Consider the following 21,879-nt stretch of genomic DNA (forward strand, 5'->3'; position numbering starts at 1 on the left):
TCTGCACTGATATTTGTCTTTGAACAGTCCTCACTCGCATGCCCAGTGTCCTATTCAGTACAGCCAGTTGAACATCAAATATATCAATATATATATATAAGCTCAAGGTTGTGAAAACTATTGTCAACCGTGTACAACAGAAATGTTGTAATACCGCTGTTTTAATAACTTCGGATTTCAAGGATACGTTTTCTGTAGAAAAATCACAATGTGTACAGGACGTTTTCTAAACAGCAGTTGTGCATCTTCTCCTGCAGTAACGCCGCCGGCCGTGGGGGCGCTCTTTCACTCACAAAAATTAGAACAATTTTTCAGAAAATGAGGAACGCTTCACGAATTTGCGTGTCATCCTTGCGCAGGGGCCATGCTAATCTTCTCTGTATCGTTCCAATTTTAGTATATGTGCTACCGAAGTAACACAACAGCTTCTGGGGCCTGTTTGGTATTTGTAGGGGTCTGGGACAGACCCAGAAGAATAGTGGTGTCAGCTCACACTGAGGACAAAGAGTGGGTAAACTGGCTTTACATTACTTTTCTGGACAGAAAAGAATAGTCGCAGAGGTGTGTTGAGTCCTGTAGGTCTCCCCACTGTAGTCCAGAATGAGACAGTCTGATATAGCCTGACCCCGTCTGGGTCCTGTAGTCCTGTACGCTCTTCAGCAGGGATGATGGGAAATCTATGCAATGAGCCTTTACGTCACGCAGACAAGGTTGGTGGGCTGGTGGCAAGAGAACAAAAGATTACCTCGCAGCTCCGCCTTCTGCAATCCACCCCCCTCCCGAAACTCCTGCCAGAGTGGCTGAGGCACGGAGGCGGAGGGGCGGGGGTGGGTGAACACACACACACAAACACACACTGCTACATAGAGTGCTCATTTCCTTTCCACACAAACAGCGCTCACTGCAGCAGGAAGCTCCTGAGCTCCACGCGAAGACAAGACAGAGGCTGGATTCTCCTCTGAACTGGGTTCTGTCGGTGAACCAGAGTCAGCCTCACAGTCAGAAACTCGTCTGTGAACAGAAAGTGGAAACAATACTGTTTGCCCAAGCTCTGTGGTAATGCAGTCACACAGTTGGAGACCGTGAGGACGAGGATTTATCTCCTCACATGAGAGTAACACAGGGATTTATTCACCAGCTAAACTCTTCTGGTTAACACCAAACACGATCAGAGTAGAGCAGAGACAGTTACTTCCACTCAAAGTAAACACAGAAACTCTAGAGTGTAGATATTTTTCTGCCACAGTCAGGACAGTGTTTAAATGTACCTCGATAGTTGTCTGAGCTATGGTTTCATGCTGTGGGTGTATTATGAGAGCTTTCATATCTGAAATAAAACCCTCTTCCTGCTTACTGCTGCAGATGCAGTTTCACAAACTCACCAGCAGGTCTCAGTGTGTGACAGCTGTGTGGCCTGAGGGTGCTGCCTGCCTCCTGCTCCTGCTCCTGCCTGCAGGAGATAACAAACAAAAAATATAAAACATTACTGGCAAAAGTTGGATTTATTTCACATACATTTGAATTTTGCATTAGATAATACAAATTCAGACCCAAAACATTCACAAAACTGTTAAAAGTCTGCTTTAGGTGTTCTCACCTACTCGAACATTAGTTTAGATTCTTCATCTTTTTGTACTGTTACCACCGTGGTCACCTCTACAGTTTTGCCTCAAAACCCTCACAGAATTCGACAGTGAGCAGGGTACGCGCATCCTAAAAGCTGTATACGGTGCAGTGTTAGAACACTGTGCGGCAATTAGAATGATTTAGTAATACTGATTTCAAAATCTAATTTTATCCCATTTCTGCTCTCTGCCATCAACATCCTCTGTCTGTCCTGCTAACACCGTACTAATACAGTACTTGGTCTGTCCTGACCATGTTCTTTCATCACAGTCTGATGTTTACTCAGTTTTCCTTCTTAGGCATCACTTCATGAGCACAGTAATTCCCACCTGTATTCATTTATTTAGGATATTTGGGTTTTGGGTTGAATGGAGGCGGATGATTCGCTGTGGCGACCCCTGAAGGGAGCAGCCGAAAGGAAAAGAAGATTTGGTTTTGGGTTTGAATTGCTATTAATTCCCAAACAATCAGAACACAGACATGTCCCTGTACCACGGTAAATATAAAACTCTGTGCAAGTACCTCTGGCTCATTAAAGGCTCAGGACTCTTCTCCCACCAAAGCATATTTTTGATTCATAAATTAAATAGTTTACAAGAACAAAGCGGCCATAGACACACAGACTGACTGGGCTGTCTTACCTCCTATCAGGTGATTTTTAGGTAATGAAACAATTTAATAAATTAGATTTGAGGTTTTAAAGGACTCCCACATCTCCACAAAGCTAGCTACATTGGACTCAGTCACTGATCTTAAAGACTCTATATCCCCCTCCTTTGAAAAGAGGCTGGATTTTTTGGCTCTCACAACAGCTATACAAGAGTGCCTGAACAACAGCCTATAAGAGTCTGACAAATTGATGTGTCAGTTGATATAGGGAGCTTTATGGGTGAAAAGGAAGAGTGTAATTTTTTAGTACAAAATTATTCATATATGTATATATATATATATATATATAAATAGACCTGGACTTTCAATTAGATTTAATGGTTTTAACTGAACTAAAACAACACAAGAGAGAAATGGTACAGTAAAAGTGGCCAGTTTTTCCTGTTGTAAAATACGTTTGGCCAAAATCTCATTTTATAAAAGATGAAATGCTACTGTATGCACAGGATATTTAAGTGGAGGCTATTGGCTATGACTAACTTGGATGGCAATTGCTAGCCCTCTCCCTATCTCTCTCTCCCTCCTCTCTCTCCCTCCGGTCCGCTCTCACACCTCAAATGCATAAAACATCAGCCTTTATAGATAAACGAGTGTTTCTTGTGCAAAGACAACGCTGTACTTATTCAAACAACAAGATCCTTATTTACAGTTGCAAGTTCCTCAGCTGCTCTGCTCTGGTACTCCAGGTCACTTCACTGCGTCAGTCAGGACAGGGGTCGAGTTATGAGGTTTGACTGACAGCTTGAGCGGATCCAACCAGATTTAGTCACAAGTTCTTTTTAATACCTGTCATTGGCTAAATATATTTGTAAAACAGACAGACAAACAGGGTGACCGATAGCATTGATTTGTTGAACAACAACAAAAAAAAAAAAAACCGCTTCACGTTGCGCCTGTAGGGAGCATGCAGGCCTTTTGGGGGTTCTACCTTTTGGTGGCACCCTTGATGTCCTATTGGTGAATCCTAAATCTCTCGTCAAAACAGCAATGCCTCATTGACTGTCTTCCGCCGCTTCTGATTGGCTGCGGCGACCTCGCGAGGACCTCGGGCTTGTAGCTGTACGTGCTCTCCGCTCGTCACTCCTGCTGATGCCGTCTGTTGGAGAGGTATGTTCACGTCCTCGGTGTCGTTTCACATGGGATTTCATATAAAGAATTGATGTGGCATATTGGTGAAAACTGTACAAAGGCATGTACGTGTTTTTAGAAATGGCTCACTGCTAACCTGAACGTGTTTTAGCATTTTGAACGCTGTCGTAGTACCGTTACACGGCTTGTATGCGTATTAGCTTTACATTTGCTTTCTAAGCGCATACATTAGCTTTCTGATTAACTTTGGCTGGAAATATGATTAATATCGGTAAATGCCCACAGTCGGATTGTAGGTGGTCACGTTAGGTTTAACCCCGGTAAAGGTCGACCTAGGCATAAAATAATACACTGTTAACATCCATTTAATAGTGGTGTATTAACACCGGTGTGTGTACATGTAAAACAGCTTTATATGTGTTTAGTATACGGCCACGGTGGTTGTCTGTATAATGTTTTTGCAGCTATAGTTACTCCAGTTGGTATTACTATATCAGAGGGGGTGACATACAACAGTGGTTAAGTTACAATAAACAGTGTTGGGAAGAACTTTCTGAATAATAGTTAGGGAAAGCCATGAGTGTGTTTGGATGGTTACACAGTTGTGTTCGCAGATATAAAGACCCCTGTCGGACACAATTTAAGACATATGGGCCATTTTTTGCAAAATATAACTCAATATGCAAAATATGCACCTTCTGTGCTTGGCTCAATACAAGTTTATCTGACTCTTTGCAGAATGGATCACCGTCCTGTTTTGCGCTTCGAACCTTTGTCGTCTGACCTCACCCTCAGGCCCTCACTGGAAGCGTTAAAGGTGGCCCAAGCCTATCACAGGCAAGGGTCATCTGAGACATGGAGGGTGAAGGCCCCTGAACGGGTGAGGGAGGAGGCAAAGGCTTGTGTCGAACGAGGAGGAGGAGACCCCCAAAACCACCCACTGGTGCTCAGTGAGAGTGAGCTCCAGTTCGGGTGTTACCGGGGTCGTAATTTTAAGTGGCTGTTAAGCCACGACGTGGGGTATGCAGTAAGACTGCTGGCTTCACACCGAAAGGAGCGAGAGAGTGGGGACATGTCCCAAACGCCTGTCATGGTCAACAAGGATGAGCTTACCACTTATGCTCAGCTTTTCCCTGAGGTGGTGGCAGCCACCCGGCAGTGCTGTGCAACTGAGGGGACCGTGTCCATCAGGAGCCAGGACCGGAGGCTGGTGGGCTTCGGAGCTTATGCAGGGAAGATGTATGCCTCCTTGTATGAGTCTACAGATGGAGAGTGCCAGACGTAAGTGTTGTTACAGAGCACAAATGTGCGAGAATGTGTGATGAGGTGTGACCTGAGGTAGCAATTGTGTGTGTGTGTGTGTGTGTGTGTGTGTGTGTGTGTGTGTGTGTGTGTGTGTTTGCAGCTACCTGCAATGGCTGAGGGAGCAGAAGGTCAAGTCTGGCTCGAAGATGCACAACCTGCAGAAGTATGTTCGAGTGAGAGATCAGGAAAACATGCCAGTAGCATCAGCACCAGCAGCAACACCACCAACAGCAACACCACCAACATCGGCAACAGCAGCGCCATTAGGACCACCACCACCACTGGCTGATCCTTCATCACAGCAGCCAATGCTCTCGCCCTCCTACAGTAAGTGCTCTGCACCATGTCACACAACTTCAGCTTAATAGATGAAGTATAATTTTCTGTAATCACATCTCTTCCAAAATGCTAATTTTGTGTGTGTGTGTGTGTGTGTGAAATTAGGTGCCTCATCTTCAGAATCATCAGATGAGAGGCTCCTGATTGCTACTATGGAGGTTGACGCTCAGCGTGAGTACACACACACACACAGTTATCATAACATGTATTTGATTCATGAATATTGACAACCTAGTCAATTACATAACTGGTAACTGTTGTTTATGAGTCCCTGTTCTGCTGTTTATTAGCTTTCAATGGATGGATAATATCAAAGGATGTAATGTCAGTGGTGATGAGGTAATATGAAGGTAAGGTGGGCATCTGCTGGGCGATGTCTGTACCACTGTCTGTGCCATCTGCTGCTGCTTCCAGTCTTATGTCTTGGCCTACTCTAATCATATTTTGCATGAGAATAATGTCTTGGGTTGATGTGCTTCACTGTGGCCCCTGTGTGTTCCTGTCCATAGTAGAGCCTGTGTGACACCTGTAGTCATGTTGTAGTGTAGAGCTACTGCTAACATAGTAGTGCAACCAGCTTTGAAGTCTTGTATTGTTGAGAGGATTCATTCTGTTGTCTTTACCTGCTGGCACTATCAGCGCGATAACCTGCATTATGTGCTTCGCTAATAATTAATACAGTCCTGCTAGACGTGTTTTTTAGCGGTGGTGTAAATTCAGGACTGATTCTCTGCTCAGTGAATGTATAGAAGTTTTACATGTCAGAAATTTTATGTCAGTATTAATATTGTTATGGAGTAACTGCCCTTCCATGTCAGCACATATTTGATAGCAGGAATTGTCCCTTCCACATTTTTAGCTGATGCCACACCAGCTGTCAGCCTGACTGCAAACTCAACGGCTGAAGAAAGAGGCCCACGGCGGCGGAAGCGTACTACAGCTGACAGCCAGCAGTGGCCTGTTGCAACACCGCCAGTCTCCGGTGCAGAAGTAACTCTCCTGCGTAAACATGTCGTCTACACTTTGAACAACCTTTTCCTGTTTAGATTTGCTATGTGTGTTGTTGTCTGATTTATTGTATCAACGGGATTGTCCCTGTGTTGTAGTTGCTGCCACATACCTGGAGACAGACACTGCCTGAAGAGCAGCATGAGTGGCTGGGCCGGGCTTTATTCACAACAAATGCCAGGGGCCAGACAGTCCTCACCACAGATCTCCGCCTCTGGTGGTACCCCCCTGGGCCCAGGCTTCTGTACACTCAGCCACCCCGCTCTAACCACCCTTTCTTCCAGCGCCCATTCTTCTTGTGGATGCCGTGCAAGATGTGGGCATACAAGCTCAAGTGCCCCACTTGCCGCAGTAAGTTGACGGGCGCTGGGCTTTACAAGACCATCCGGAGGGTCTTGGACATGGACGGCTGGTATTTTATGGGCACTGAGTACCTGGAATGCAGTGCATGTCATAAAAAGATAGCGGCGTGGGCGCAGGACATCTTGGACCAGCTGGATCCAGCACACCAGGAGCAGTTCCCGGCTGTTCTGACATACAAGTAAGCTCTTTACTGTTATGATGCAGTTAAACAAAAGTCACAGTGGTATTCTGTCATTAAACACATGGAGATTGGCTGTCAACAGTACAATGCAGTGCTGTACAGTGGTGCGGAAGGATTCAGAGGTGAACATGAGCTCGGTGTTTATTGTCATCCCATGCTTCCCTCCTCCCAGGTTGTCCTGTCATAAGGCAGTGATCGGGCGGTTGAGGGAACGCACTCTGGGCAACAGTGCAGCTTGCCTCCATGCTACCCTAGTAGAGGAGCACACTAGAGAGTGGATGATGCGGTCTATGCAATACTTGTCTGTGCTCCGCAAGTTGAAGTTGCTGGGTCTGCCACCACAAGGGCAGGTGTCGATACCACCTATGCACCCAGTGCCCACTGTGCCCTGGCTTATTTCTGTGTACATGAGGGATGCCCTGTCCCGGCTGGAGGAGACAAAAGCCCGACTCACATCTGTTTTTGGCAACATCTTAAAGATGGATTCCACCAATAAGGTAAGCTATGACTCTGACGAATCTCCGAAGTGTCAAGCATAATAATATTACAGGTTTCTGATTTCCTGGACTTTTCTTGTCCATCCAGATGGCCAATAAGCTTGCGGGTGGTGCTGCTGGTACAGCTGCCTGGGTCACCGATGTGGGCAACGAGCACGGGCAGGTATGACAGTGCGCGGTAATTTTATTACGATCTTTGATGGGTTGTATGAAATCTGCCTAAATAGCTGATAGCCTTGTGGTTGCTCTGTGCTAAATGGCAGGTGCTCATATCTGTCGTCACTGCTGCTGAGGGGGATGGACTGTTGCCCATGGCAACCGGGCTGATGCAGCGGTACCGTGAAGCCCGAGAGCCTCCTCCACGTGTGCTTTATGTGGCCCGTGGCTGCTGTTCCCTCATGGGACAAACAAGGACAGCGGCTATGTTCCACGAGTGGGACAATCTAGTGGTCAGGCTGGATGTGTTGCACTTCATGCGGCGCTTCACTCGAGGTGTCACAACAAAGAGCCACCAGCTCTACGGCCAGTTAATGGCGCGGCTGTCCTACTCCATCTTTGAGTGGAACAAAGATGACCTCGCCCGCCTGAAGAAGGCCAAGGCCAAATCAGGAGAGGGATGGGATGCAAAGTTGTCCACCAGAGAGATTGCCCGTCACTGCCGCCGCTGCACACGGGGTGTGCCGGAAACGGAGCGACTCATCCAGGAGCTCCTGGATGCCTTCATGGATTTGAGGGACGACTTGGGTGTGCCAGTCATCGATCGCAACCGGATGGAGGAGATATGGAGCACACAGCGCCGTCATCTCCACTGCATTCAGGACCCACAGGGAGTTGAGCTCTACACAAAGACGGGGGAGATAACTAAGGGTGGAATCAGGCTTCCCATCTATCGGTGTGCCAGAGGCTCCACTTCCCTGGAGTCCTTCCACCTTCACCTGTGCCAGTTTATCCCGGGTGAGTACTTTAATCCCCCACAGTCACAACGACAAGACAACTGGTACTGCCATGCATATATTTAATGTTTTATGCTGTCGCTTCCTCTCTGTTTTAAGGTACTACAGCCAGTCCCCTCCATTTCCAGGTGTACCTGCTAGAGGGTTTGGCCAGGTGGAATGAGAACCGTGCCCGCGCCGCAGTGCAGGGTGCCTCACGGGCAACGACGCGCTGCTACAGTGCCCGGCTGCAGCACAGATTCAATGAGCTCACCCAGGAGTACATGGGTCTGACGCTGGTTGAAAACTACACCAAGCCCAGAGAGTACACAGGTAAGGTCAGGGAACACTTGTTTTAACTGTCATGCCTGAATGCAGTTACCTGACCTGACAGTGTGTGTTTTTGTGTTTTGTCCAGGGGAACTGATAGGAGTAGAATACCTATACTCCCAGATGGGGGTTGTGCTGGAGCAGGATGTGGGCCAGGATCCTGACGCTCCTGACGATGGGATGATGGAAGAAGAAGAGGAATGGGATGCCACCCAGGAGGAAGCTGAGGGGTTTGATGAGCCTCAGGACATACAGTTCTTTCAGCATGACCTACAGCTCATCCAGGCACCTCAGCCCTTCATAGAACACAACTACCACCAGCCTGCCACTGCTGCTTTGGTCTTCCGGTCAGGACCCTCCCACACAGCTCTACCCCAAGACGACATTTCAGAGTGTTTAATATATAGACAGAGAGGAAGCTGCCTCAAAAATAACAAATGTTCCCTTTTTAAACAGGAATACAGAAAGAAGTAAACAGAGGACCAAGGAGTACATATTGGACACCATTCCAGGGTGCAGCAGCCCTGCAACAACTGCGCAGAGCCTACAACCACCCAGGCCTCTGCTAAAACAGCCTGTGAAGCCTAAACAGCCCTTCCACCCCAAAGATCCCTCTGGTCAGGCAGTCTCCCATTTTGCCACTGCAGCCTTCACTGCAGATACCACCGCCACCAGCAGCAGTATTTTGAAACCTGGCACCACTATCTCCACTGCTGCCTCCACCTTCGCTGGTGGTTTTACCTCCGCTGCTGCCTCCACCTTCACTGGGACTTCTACCTCCACTGCTGCCTCCACCTTCACTGGGACTTCTACCTCCACTGCTGCCTCCACCTTCATTGGTGCTTCTACCTCCAATGCTGCCTCCACCTTCACTGGGACTTCTACCTCCGCAGCTGCCTCCACCTCTGCTGCGGCCTCTTCTTCTCATTCTTCCTCCGATCTTCATCCTGTGCCTCCCACCACAGCCTGGCAGAGGAAGCTGAGAGAGGATCAGCAGCGTCGAGCGCAGGAGATGGGTGCCCTCTTTAAAACACCCAGGAAGAATTTCGAACATTACCTCTGCCGGCGCTGTGGCCAGCCAAAGACCAAACAATATGGTCACAGTCGCTACAGAGGAGAGCACTTCTGCGCAAAGGCTGAGGGTCGCTCTGTAGAGGACTGGCTGGAGGAGAAGAGGAGGCAGAATCAGTGAGTCATCTCTACACAGTACCCTAGTGGGTTTTCTATAGAAACATGATGCCTTTATCTCTGACACATCTTTGAATTCAATGCTCTGCAGATTAACGTTCAGCCCACCTGTCACCCTCCCTGTCATCCTGAGATGGACGCCAGCCTATCAGCCTTAAACTTATTGTATCTGCGAGGAACCTGGTAAGCTGCTGTCTCCTCAGCATATGTACATACACAGGTAAAATACACTGTGATGTTTACTGGTCTCTGTCTGATGTCTCTCTCTGATGTCTTTTCTTCTGTGCAGAACACTTAATAGCCTGCAACTCTACCATCCCTCCAATGAAAAAAACAGCCTTACTGTTACAGCCTATCTGCAAGGAATCTGGTAAGCTGCTGTCTCCTCAACATATGTACACACAGCTGAATTATGCTGTTGATGTCTGACTTTTTTTTTTTCTTCTGTGCAGGTGATTCATCAGCCTACCAGTCAGTCAGTCAACTATTTCGACACCACACTTACCACTGTGGACATCCCCTCAGCTTAGACAAAATACAGCACATTTACAATATGTTGTCAAAGCAAATCAGTGATGACAACACAGCTTTTGAAACTGGACCTGACACTGTAATATATGTTTAATAGATATCGGTATTCATCACAGTCTGGACCAGCAGCCTCTACTTTGTATATAAACTTTCCTGTATGGAACAAGACCTGTTACTTAAACTTGTACCAGATTTTTCTTTTAAATGCTCAATAAAACCAGGCCTGCTGTGCTGAACTGTAGATTTTGGCTCCAGCTGCTTTATTTTCTGTTACCACCATGTAATATATTAACATCACATAGAGAGCCTCAACCGGTTTTTTTTTTTTTTATAAAACCCACACAGAGTATGAAACTAAGAGTGAGTGGTGTGTAATTAGCTTCTTCATTATAATTATATGAAAAGTATTAAAAACACATCGGTGAGACAAACTGCTGCACTGGGTGTTTCTTTCTCACAAAATAGTAGATTCACAGCCGTTTTTAAAACAAACTCTGTCTACCTTGTCTGACAAAGTACATCAACTTTGTGTTATGGAACTTAACCTGAATGACAGCGGTTATATAACAACAAAACACTACAGAAACACTGAGGGACTCAGGCTGATGGGACATCTGAAGTGTTAAAACAACACAGGACGTTGGTTTTATAAACATGTTTGAATGGGTGCTGAGAGCCAGTTACAATGTTCTAACTACAGCATTTATTAAGTAATATTAATCTAACGTTACACTTTAGGGCTCCAACACTTAGAAGAGCCAGTTCTCTAAATTTGGTGTCTCATAAACAAACAGCACTGTGCTGACAGATTTTTGACTTTGCCTCCCATGGGAGGGCAGAGTGAAAACAACATCATCAGTATCAACATAATGATGATTCACAGAACCCCATCCAGGCAGTTTTACTGTTTTATACACTGCCTGGCCAAAAGAAAGTCGCCACCAAAAAAAAGGTCAGACACTCTAATATTTTGTTGGACCGCCTTTAGCTTCGATTATGACACACATTCGCTGTGGCATTGTTTCGATGAGCTTCTGCAATGTCGCAAGATTTATTTCTGCTCAGTGTTAATTTTTCACCAAGATCTTGTATTGATGATGGGAGAGTCAGACCACTGCTCAAAGCCTTCTCCAGCACATCCCAAAGATCCTCAATGGGGGTTGAGGTCTGGACTCTGTGGTGGCTAATCCATGTGTGAAAATGATGTCTCAAGCTCCCTGAACCACTTTTTCACAATTTGAGCCCGATGAATCCTGACATTGTCATCTTGGAATATGCCCATGCCATCAGGGAAGGAAAAATCCATTGATGGAATAACCTGGTCATTCAGGATATTCAGGTAGTCAGCTGACCTCATTCCTTGGGCACATAATGTTGCTGAACCTAGACCTGACCAACTGCAGCAACCCCACATCATAGCAGGCTTGTACAGTGGGCACTAGGCATGATGGGTGCATCACTTCATCTGCCTCTCTTCTTACCCTGATGCGCCCATCACTCTGGAACAGGGTAGATCTGGACATCAGACCACATGACCTTCTTCCATTGCTCCAGCGTCCAATCTTTATGCTCCCTAGCAAATTAAAGCCTTTTTTTTTGATTAGCCTCACTGATTAGTGGTTTTCTTACAGCTACACAGCTGTTCAGTCCCAATCCCTTGAGTTCCCTTCACATTGTGCGTGTGGAAATGCTCTTACTTTCTCTATTAAACATAGCCCTGAGTTCTACCCTTGTTTTTCTACTATTTGATTTCACCAAACGTTTAAGTGATCGCCGATCATGATCAGTCAGGATTTTTTTCCAACAACATTGCTTCCTTAAAGACGATGGTTCCCCACTATCGTTCCAGTTTTTAATAATACTACTTAACCCAATTTTAGTAATTTTATCTTTCATTTATTGAAATGGAGAATGGCCTTCACTGCGTCTGTAATCAAGCGCTAAGAGGCCATTTCAGCCCTATTTTCACATGATTATTTTTCTGCACACACTGTAATTATACCCCAACACCATTAATCTCAGCTGTGCGATTAATGAAGATGCTCTCTGCATATATGCAGTGACACATCCACATGTCAATTTCTGTAACTGAAGGAAGTTTATGGGCCTGAGGGCCACGTTGACAACTTTGTCTGTCAGGAGAAGCTGAAGCAGAAAAGAAAACTAGAGATAATTTGTGATACTGTGAATGGGAATTTGTATTATCTTCACTGTTCAGATCTGATTGTAGCACATACAGTTTTGCACAGGTATTGAGATAAGCTCTGGATTAATGGTTTGTTTATAGTTTTAGTAACATGAATGGAACTGTAGTTTCTGAGAAAACTCTTAATATTATTTTAGACAGAAACATATATAAACAGCAGAAATTAGTAGCCACACAAATGGCCTCAAATTAAACCTGAGGAACACACTATATGTATGGCAGCTATATTAATCAAAGTAACATTGTAATATTTAAACAGTTTACAGCCTGTAGGTAGCAAGTTGTGTGCATTAGGAAACTTGTACACCCTTACTGTGATGCCAAAGTTTTATTCCCGGGACTGTCCTGGAGTTTAATTCCTGTTTTTTTTACTGAGTGACATATACATTTTCTTGGATGAGCAGTTTCATATTTTTTGGTATGAACTGCAGATTAAATCAGATGTCAGGGGTCATTCTTGTGGTGGTTTGAGAGACTGCACTGCCATCTGCTGGCTGAGGAGGGTTAACTGTAGATGTAAAAGGTATGACCGAACCTGTTGATCATAGTAAAGAAAATGTGATTATGGTATATCTATGTTTTCTGTCATGCCCTAATAGAGAAATGGACGTGTTGTCTAATTATGCTTAACCCTGAGGTTACAGTCCTCGCTGTTCGTCAGCTCAAAGCATGACCTTGTGAACGTAAAGGCAAACTGTGGCCACCTAAATGTATCCATTCACTCTTATGTGAGGCAGTTCAGAACTGTTGCCTGACCTGTGATGTTTCCTTTGCACCCCCAGCCGCAGTCTGGATAGCTTTGAATCCTACTCAGGTAACAATGTCTTTCACCAGATCTAGTGACTTCCACTTCATCCCCTCCCCCGAGTCCATCCAGCATTCAAACCTGCTCATCTATCTGCCTGAGTATCAGTGTTCAACCAGAATAATTAAGACACATCTAGTTCAACATTTTCTTTTAAAGTCATTTACCATTAACATAGTTAGGTACCAATGCATTTTGTATTTATGTTGGGATTAGTTCACAAAGGGAATCACATCTGGCCACATGGGACTTTTTTAATCATGATACTTTTCATTAGGTATGCCACTGTGTTATTATCTCATGTCTATTTCTTACGTTCTCTGCATACTGTACCTACCATTGTTCACAAGTGTTTTAAATCCAACATATTCTCATTAGAGATAATAGAAATTTTGATGATTACTTGGTGTTCATTGTAGCAGATGTTAATAAAACGTCTCTTTTCCTCCAGACTCGCTGAGTCTCGCACTAACCCCCAGGTCCTGGACATTGGGGTAAACCCTCAGGACTTCAACGCTGAAGAATGCCTGTCTCCAGGCAAATAGGACCAAGAGGACACGGACTTCAATGCACAACAAGACACCTTTGGGTTCTAAAGTGAGGACTCTGCCAAGAAGGGAAAAACAAAGAAAGATGAGAAGAACTTGTGGTAAACCTGGGTTGAAAACTGGAAAAGTGCAAAAAAAAAAAAAAAAGGGACGTATTGGACTTCAGAAAGATTTCCCATCTTTTCCCTGCTGCCACGTCCCCTCAGTGGTGCAGCCTAGTGGCTCTATGATGGTTGTGCAGCAACATGACCCAAGAAGGGTAACATGAGCAGGCTGCTCACAGAACACGCCAAAGCAATACAAACCAATGTATCCCTTTTTATATGAAAAAAAACATGCAGTCGTTTAAAGTTTGTTACCGTCAGCAATTACTTCCTTTTTTGTGTCTGTTAGCCCACTCACTGTTAATGCGTAATATGGATTGTGGTATTTGCCTGTGTACATTGCGTTGAAGTGTGTGTGTGTGTGTGTGTGTGTGCGCGCACATCATGTAAATGTACCAAATGAGATAAGAGAATTATAATGCGTGTTGTGTTTGACACAGTTAATTATTGACAAAGGTCTACATGGGTGCTGTCACATATAACGTAACTGGATTAGACAGGGAAGGTCACCACTGCACCACCTCCTAGTATTGGGCAAAAGAATAAAGTTACTACCCATATCCTTCAAAGCTTCAGCCTTTGGTTGGGCAACGCAATCTGTAAAATATGTATGTACGTATTGGTCAAAGAGCGTTTGTGTGGAAAATGGAGAGCAAAATGACAATCTTTTTTTTTTTTTTCTAATGCAAACTCTATTTTTGCACTCAGCATCTATCCATGTTTAAAAGCACACATTTCATGTAAGGGATTTTAATATCAAAAAGCATCAAGCTCAATATTTAGATTTATATACAGTGTCTATACACGCTCTACCTATTGGACTTCATGTCTTGTTATCCAACTTTGAATCACTGTGGGTTCATTGTGATGGTTTGACTTCAAATTTGGACAAGACTTGGAGTAAAGCACAACTATTTTGTTCCACTTTGAGTTTGCTGTCTTATCTTAGATCTGCCAGCAGACCCCATTGATCAACTGGATGATCCTTAGTTGAATGAAAAAAAAAATGGAAGTCCAGAGGGATGAATGTGTTGTATTTACTACCACTCTACCACTGTGTTAAAGTATAATATTGCATTGATTTTGCAAGTTTACCATTTTTTCCAGGGATAGTCTTATTTTTTTGGGCATTTGTTCATGTATAAATTTTATTTAATTCATTAATTTACATCTATTTGAATAAAAGAACAGTTGTGTATTTGTGCCATTTATTCCAAAATCGTTTACTTTGATGTAAATTCTGATCAGTTATATCCTTTTTTTTTTTTTTTAAACTTGCATCTGTAGTTTCATTGGCACCAAGGCACAAACCAGGGAGAAATATTTGGCATTATTTGTTCTGTCTAGTAAAACAGATTTAGTTTTATTTGCTGATATGTTATGTTTGAATGTTACTAACCTTGTGCTCTCTCTCTCCCCTAGTTTGTGCTCTCTCCCTCTCTCTCTGTTCTCTCTGTACCTTCTGCAGGTGTCCCTGGTCCTGGAGCTGTTTATCGCTGATGTGCAGTTACTGGCCCCACCAACTTGCAGTGTCTATTTGTTGTTTATTGTTGCTGTTCTTTTCTCTCTGCTCTATCCACTCACCCCAACCGGTCGAGGCAGATGGCCGCCCAAACTGAGCCCGGTTCTGCTGGAGGTTTTTTCTTCCGTTAAAGGGAGTTTTTTTCCTCTCCACTGTCGCCAAGTGCTTGCTCATAAGGGAATTGTTGGGTTCTTAGTTTTAGTTTTTGTAAAGTGCCTTGAGATGATTTGTATTGTGATTTGGCGCTATACAAATAAAATTGAATTGAATTGAATTGAATTGATACTTATAAAAACTCACACCATCAAGTTTGAAACCATGTTTTGCTTGTTCGTGGAAGCCTGCTTTTGGTCCATGTAAAGTTATTTTTATTAGCATCAAGCTCCTGAGTACCTACACATCACACATGCCAAAACACCTCTAAGGTACTTCATGGAGTTTAATGCAGAATATTTATATCCCTAAAAATATTGTATTATTGTAAAAGCTTATTGTGTAAAACATAAGTGTGTGAGATGAGTTAAATGATTCATTAATTTGCATTAAATAGTTTAACAATGAATCTGCTTTAATCATTAAGTCATTTTTCAGATGTCCTGTTGCTTTTCCACCCTCTCCAACTTGACCATTTAGCACGTTTTCTTTTTGATGCTATTTTAAATGTGTATCTTTGGATTTTGGGCTGTGATTCAACAATGATGGCTTTTATTTTTTTTTGTTAGTATTTTTGACATTTTATAGACCAAGCAACTTATTAAAAAAAAAAAAAGATTGTTTATTTGACATCAGTTTAGAAATTGTTATGATTTATAAACATGTAAGATAATATTCAAGATTGCTTCTTTTTTAGGCCAAACACAGTCCTTATGCCCCTGCTGAAAAATGTATGGATCCTCTTCATTTGGCATTTCTTCACTTTGACAGGTGCTCCTTTATCACTAGACCCATCAGGGGCTGAGGCCTCATCAGCTGGGCCGGTACTGACTGGATCTTGGCTCACAGTAGGTTCCTCTTCAGCTGCTGCTCCATCAGGCGGATTTGCAACGCCGTCACTGGAGCGATTAGAGCCATCCGAGTCTGCGCCAACTGGAGAAAGGATGGCTACAGCACCATCGACCTTGGCCTGTTCCTCAGCTTCGCTGGTGAATGTTCCTTCTTCCATTTTGTCAAAGGCTTCTTCCACACTGGATTAAACACGACGAATGATTCAGTATAAATATGTCCATTCTAGCTTCTGCCCAACTCTGCTGATATCAAGATGCAGGCACTTACTACAAGGTGGTGTCACTTTCCTCCACCAGGTGGGCCATGGAGACAAACGGGTGCTTTAGTGCCTTCTCAGCAGTGATCCTCTGTTCAGGGTCCATGTTTAATAGACATGTGAGGAGGCTCACAAAAGCTCTGCGATCCTCCATCTCAATGCATTCCTCTATCTCTGGGTAGAGCTGGATTAGAAGCAAAGAAGAGGGCATTATTTCATCTGCTTCCTGTGTCTCACCAACAGGACAAATGGGTATGAAATCTTTCTTTGCTCCTCAGTCGGACCACTTACTGTTACAAGATCATCTAAGGAGCTGAAATACCTCTGGCATTCATTAGGTTTAATGCCAGTAGTCTGCTGGTATTCTCTTGGAGTCTACAGGAGCAACACATGTATATATTAGACTCTGTCTAATTAGGAGCTAGAACGAAGAGAACAGCTCAGAGAAAAGCAGCACTTTGTTAAAATACCTTCAGCCACCATTTAGGGGAGTCCCAGTACTGGTTCGCCCTGAAAAATGTATTGGTGAATATTCCAGCACAGAGGAGGTGGTCAGCTGGCTGGCCCACTAGATCGACAACGCTCCTCATCTGGTGAGAGAATACTGAATCACATCAATCCACATCCTGCATAAAGTCTCTGGCTGGATTTGGACATTTGTTTGGAGAAAACCAGTATGTCATAAAAGATGTACTGTCAAAGTTGAATATATTGGGTGGCTTACCATCTGGTACTGGCAGTTTGTAGGAAACAGGTGATCGGAGAGGTACAGAAATGCGAGAACACAGCCAAGACCCCACATGTCTATTGCCTCTGAGATGGGCAGGCCCAAGGTGACCTCAGGTGCCCTTTAAGAAGCAAACAAGACCGATAAGAGATATTTAAAATGTTGAATTAAACAAACATTTTAAAAGATGAGCTTCGTAGACTGAACCTACCGGTAACCCAGAGGCTGCATGGTCAGACCACATCTGGCTTCAGAGGTAGTGAGGGACACACCGAAATCTAGGAGTTTTACTCTGAAGGGCTGTTTTTCATGGTTTACCAGCATTACATTATCTGGCTTCAGGTCAGAGTGGATGACACCAAGTCCCTTCAGGACGTCAAAGGCCTTCAGCAGCTGCAGGAACAGAAGGTGAAATGTTGAAGGGTGCAGTTAGTATAGATGAGGAAGACAGCTGGCATTTTCATTTTCCATCTAAGCCACATGGTCTTTACCTGGAGCGCGACTGGCCGTATCTCACTGAGGGACGGCGGCTTGTAGTCTCTGTCCTTCAACAGCTGGCACAGATTCCTGTCCAGCATTTCAAAAGCTAAACAGGTGTGTCCTTTGTACTCAAACCTTTCAAAGAACTGCACCACATTGGTCTTGACTGGATCGAGGACGCTCACGACTTCGAGCATGTTGATCTGTGAAGAAGCGAAGATGGAAAATTACATAAGTGACAGCATGGTAACACCGGTTCTTTGATAACCACAGGAAATGCGTCAGAAAACATAACTATAAAAAAGACTTTAACAGTCTACATCTCTTTTAGACACTGAAGGCTTATCAGATTTCAGTATCTTTAGGGCCACATCCTGTGCTGTGATTAAACTCAAACACTTGGCCACTTTGCCAAAGCATCCTTCACCCATGAACTCCAGGACAAGGTAGCGGCTTGTGTTGCCGTTCAGTATGTGGTTCTGTCGCACCTGAAAGTCCTCCGACTTCTTTCCATCTGTGACCGGTGACAGGGAGAGACACAGCACATGAACATAAAGGTCCCAGCATGGAGACACACAACATGCACAAGTATAAAGCTGAATCATTCATAAATGGTTGACTAACATTCCTAAATATTAAGAGTGAAGGACAACACCAAATGAGGTACAATATAATCAAAAGCTAAGTGTTCAGATCCTTCACATGAGTAGCAGATGCTTAATGAGAAATATTATTAAAAAAATGTTTAATCATTCATTTTTTAAATGATCAAATACAGTAAATATAGTTAAATCATCAGAAGAGTAAATTAAATTCAGTACCTGGGTGTACTACAGTACTACAGTACCTGCTGCACTACAAAACATAAGACAATATAAACAGGAAAAACATCAGTCTACACAGAAATATCTCAGTGTTTCAAAACATTTTCCTGACATCTGTAAATAACAGTATAATTTCATATACTGTCTATTTGATTCATTGAATTTGCCTTCAGGAATTCACCTAATGAAGTTTATCTATTTGTTATTGTCAGTGGTGATTCTGTTGAGGCCCTAAGCAAAAAATTCAACCAGCACTCATCACATTATAAATAATGTGACACCAAGAAATAAATGTGATTTTATTTTTTTACTTTAAAAGTTCACATTAATATTATTAGGCCTATCAAAATACAAATATGACTGCCCCCTGGAGGTGGATGCTGACAGCCTGCTTAAAATGGATGTTGACTGGACTGAAAAGACCAAAAAAGAAGCATTTATGTCAAAAGCAATCTCTGGAGTGCAATGCATATACAACACAACCATTTAAACCTGGAATACTTACACTTATGATTATCATAATTGGGAGGATGCACCTTATCCTTCTCACTTGCTGTTGGTGCTAGAAAATTAAGTAATGATCCTGAGGAAAGATCTCTTCTTTTCCTTTGGGCTGCTCTCTTCAGGGGTCGCCACAGCAAATCATCTGCCTCCATTCAACCCTATCCTCTGTATCCTCCTCACCCACACCAACTATCCTCATGTCCTCCGTCACTACATCCAAGAACCTCCTCTTTGGTCTTCCTCTAGGCCTCCTTCCTGGCAGCTCTAACCTCAGCATCCTTTTACCAATGTATTCACTGTCCCTCCTCTGAACATGTCCAAACCATCTCAATCTGGCTTCCCTGGCTTTTTCTCCAAAACATCTAACATGAGCCGTCCCTCTGATGGACTCATTCCTGATCCTGTCCATCCTCGTCACTCCCAGAGAGAACCTCAACATCTTCAGCTCTGCTACCTCCAGCTCTGCCTCCTGTCTTTTTCTCAGTGCCACTGTCTCTAAACCAGACAACATTGCTGGTCTCACCACTGTCTTGTCCACCTTTCCTTTCATTCTTGCTGACACTCTTTTGTCACACATCACACCTGACACTTTCCTCCACCCGTTCCAACCTGCTTGCACACGTCTCTTCACTTCTTTTCCACACTCTCCGTTGCTCTGGACTGTTGACCCTAGGTACTTAAAATCCTCCACCTTCTTCACCTCTACTCCCTGTAACCTCACCGTTCTACTTGAGTCCCTCTCATTTACACACATGTACTCTGTTTTACTGCAGCTGACCTTCATTCCTCGCCTTTCCAGAGCAAACCTCCACCTCTCTAGATTTTCCTCCACCTGCTCCCTGCTCTCACTCTCAAATATTGCATCTGTGGTTCTCTTTCTTGGCATGAAACCATACTGCTGCTCACAAATGCTCACTTCTGACCTCAGCCTAGCCTCCACTACTCTTTCCCATAACTTCACTGTGTGTCTCCCTTGTTCTTAAAGATGGGCACCAGTACACTTCTCCCCCATTCCTCAGGCAGCCTCTCACTCTCCAAGATCTTGTTAAGTGGCCCAGTCAGAAACTCTACTGCCACCTCTCCTAAACACGTCCATACCTCCACAGGTATGTCGTCAGGACCAACTGCCTTTCCACTCTTCATCCTCTTCAACGCCTTCCTCACTTCATCCTTACTGATGTTTGCTACTTCCTGCTCCACAACAGTCACCTCTTTTAGTACATGATACTTATAACAATAACGTGTTAATAACACATGAATTCTCTTATTGCTCTCGCGTCATAGAATTTAAATTCCTCAAAATCAACTTTTAAATGTTCTTCTTGGGCAAAGCTTTCATTATTTATTGTTTACTATTTACATTTCATTTATAAACAAAGACTGAAAACATGCAAGATCTGCTCCAGTGTATCACTTTGTGCTGGCTGTGTTAAAATCGTTATAATGAGATTTTTTGAATTAGTTCATTGACACATAAATATAATTCATCAGCACTGATTGAAGTGTAGACACATTTTGAGTCACAAACACTTGCATTTACATGTCCATCTTGGTAGTTATTCTGAGTGCATCATTAAGGGCCACCGGAAGTCCTCTTATTTTTGTTTTATTAAAGGTAAAACAAAAACATAGAAGAGCTGTGTAAAGGAGGGTGCAATAAGCTTTAAAAAGAGCTAGCTTCACGTCTTCAGTACACATACGAAATTTACGTGCCAGCAAGTTGACCTGAGCGCACATTTTGTAGCACTGACGCTGTATATCATTTGTGATCAAAATCATCACAAATGTCATCAGTTAGGGTTAAGTAAAATTGTAAATAAAATAATAAAAAAATGTAGTTACTGATGCCCTGTGGATTGTATCTACGGACATTAATGACGAAATGACGTTAGGGTTCTATGGTTGCTATGGAGTGAATATAAATACTGGGTGACCTAATCGGCGTCATCATTTCACTCCTGAATGCGGAGAGAGACACGTCGCTCAGAGCGCTTAGACTTGTTGGCAACCCAGATAATCAGAGAACTACCAACTGACCCCTGTGTAATTGTTACACATGGAAAATGTAAGACTATTAATTGTGTACAACCATTTTATTGTATTCTAAAGTGTTTTTAATTTTAGAAAACCACTGTTGTTTCGGTAATTAGCCTTTTAATTAGCTTAATTAGCCTATTAGCTTGCATAATTAGCTCATCAGCTAGCATAATTAGCTTAGGTAGCATAATTAGCTTCTTAGCTAGCTAAAGAATAGTTAGCCTCTTGGTTTGAAGATGTTCAGGGGAAAATGCAATAATATTTTTAAAATAATAAAAAATCATTTTAAATATGTTTTAATTTTTTTTTAACCTTAGAAACCCCCTTTGTTGTTTAGGTAATTAGCTTATTAGTTAGCATAATTAGCTTATTAGCTAGCTAAATAATTGTTAGCCTCTTGGCTTGAAGGTGTTCAGGGGAAAATGCAAAAATATTAAAATGATTAAAATGCTAGGGGGAAATGCCAGAGTATTATTAAAATAATTTTAATGTGTTTTAATATTTTTTAAAACTTAGAAACCTTATTAGCTATCTTAATTAGCTTATTAGCTTGCGTAATTAGCTTATTAGCTAACGTAATTAGCTTGTTAGTTAGCACAATTAGCGTATTAGCTAGCTAAATAATTGTTAGCCTCTTGGCTTGAAGGTGTTCAGGGGAAAATGCAAAAATATTAAAATGATTAAAATGCTAGGAGGAAATGCCAGAGTATTATTAAAATAATTTTAATGTTTTAATATTTTTTAAAACTTAGAAACCTTATTAGCTATCTTAAACTGCTTCGTCTTCTTTCGTGCTTGTGTTT

The 21,879-nt window shown here is 43.2% G+C and overlaps 2 protein-coding genes and 1 non-coding gene across 4 annotated transcripts; 1 reads left to right on the forward strand and 2 right to left on the reverse strand.

The window, feature by feature from the left end:
* Positions 1–314: 314 nt before the first annotated feature.
* LOC113129733 (U6 spliceosomal RNA) lies at positions 315–420 on the reverse strand. The gene has a single exon (XR_003295638.1). It is a non-coding gene; the product is annotated as a U6 spliceosomal RNA (small nuclear RNA).
* A 4,460-nt stretch (positions 421–4,880) lies between these two features.
* Positions 4,881–10,299, forward strand: LOC113129726 (uncharacterized). Of its 2 annotated transcripts, none has more exons than XM_026305789.2 (14): positions 4,881–5,016; positions 5,134–5,199; positions 5,319–5,378; positions 5,888–6,031; positions 6,135–6,577; positions 6,753–7,077; positions 7,166–7,240; positions 7,341–8,031; positions 8,130–8,342; positions 8,428–8,686; positions 8,796–9,527; positions 9,619–9,710; positions 9,817–9,897; positions 9,980–10,299. In XM_026305789.2, exons 5-12 carry the CDS (start codon positions 6,339–6,341, stop codon positions 9,683–9,685), a joined length of 2,601 nt encoding a protein of 866 aa, XP_026161574.1. In that variant the 5' UTR covers positions 4,881–5,016; positions 5,134–5,199; positions 5,319–5,378; positions 5,888–6,031; positions 6,135–6,338; the 3' UTR covers positions 9,686–9,710; positions 9,817–9,897; positions 9,980–10,299. The 2 variants fall into 2 exon arrangements, with proteins under 2 accessions (XP_026161574.1, XP_026161573.1); XM_026305788.2 differs by having other exon boundaries at positions 5,888–6,018.
* Positions 10,300–16,072: 5,773 nt separating this feature from the next.
* Positions 16,073–18,225, reverse strand: LOC113129676 (homeodomain-interacting protein kinase 2-like; the record flags this gene model as incomplete). The annotated part of the gene is made up of 8 exons (XM_026305682.1): positions 16,073–16,427; positions 16,516–16,688; positions 16,796–16,879; positions 16,975–17,094; positions 17,229–17,352; positions 17,443–17,624; positions 17,723–17,914; positions 18,032–18,225. Coding segments are annotated over 8 exons (1,424 nt in total), but the record flags the coding sequence as incomplete, so codon positions are not given.
* Between the last annotated feature and the right edge of the window lie 3,654 nt (positions 18,226–21,879).

This window comes from Mastacembelus armatus, unplaced genomic scaffold, assembly GCF_900324485.2.
Source record: "Mastacembelus armatus unplaced genomic scaffold, fMasArm1.2, whole genome shotgun sequence".
NCBI lineage: Eukaryota > Metazoa > Chordata > Actinopteri > Synbranchiformes > Mastacembelidae > Mastacembelus > Mastacembelus armatus.

What these genes read in the sequence shown, in the direction of transcription:
- LOC113129726 (XM_026305789.2), top strand. Translation starts at nt 6,339, where the DNA reads ATGCCGTGCAAGATGTGGGCATACAAGCTCAAGTGCCCCACTTGCCGC. An exon ending in AGATGGATTCCACCAATAAG is followed by an intron (nt 7,078 to 7,165) that starts GTAAGCTATGAC and finishes TTGTCCATCCAG; the next exon opens with ATGGCCAATAAGCTTGCGGG. An exon ending in CAAGCCCAGAGAGTACACAG is followed by an intron (nt 8,343 to 8,427) that starts GTAAGGTCAGGG and finishes TGTTTTGTCCAG; the next exon opens with GGGAACTGATAGGAGTAGAA.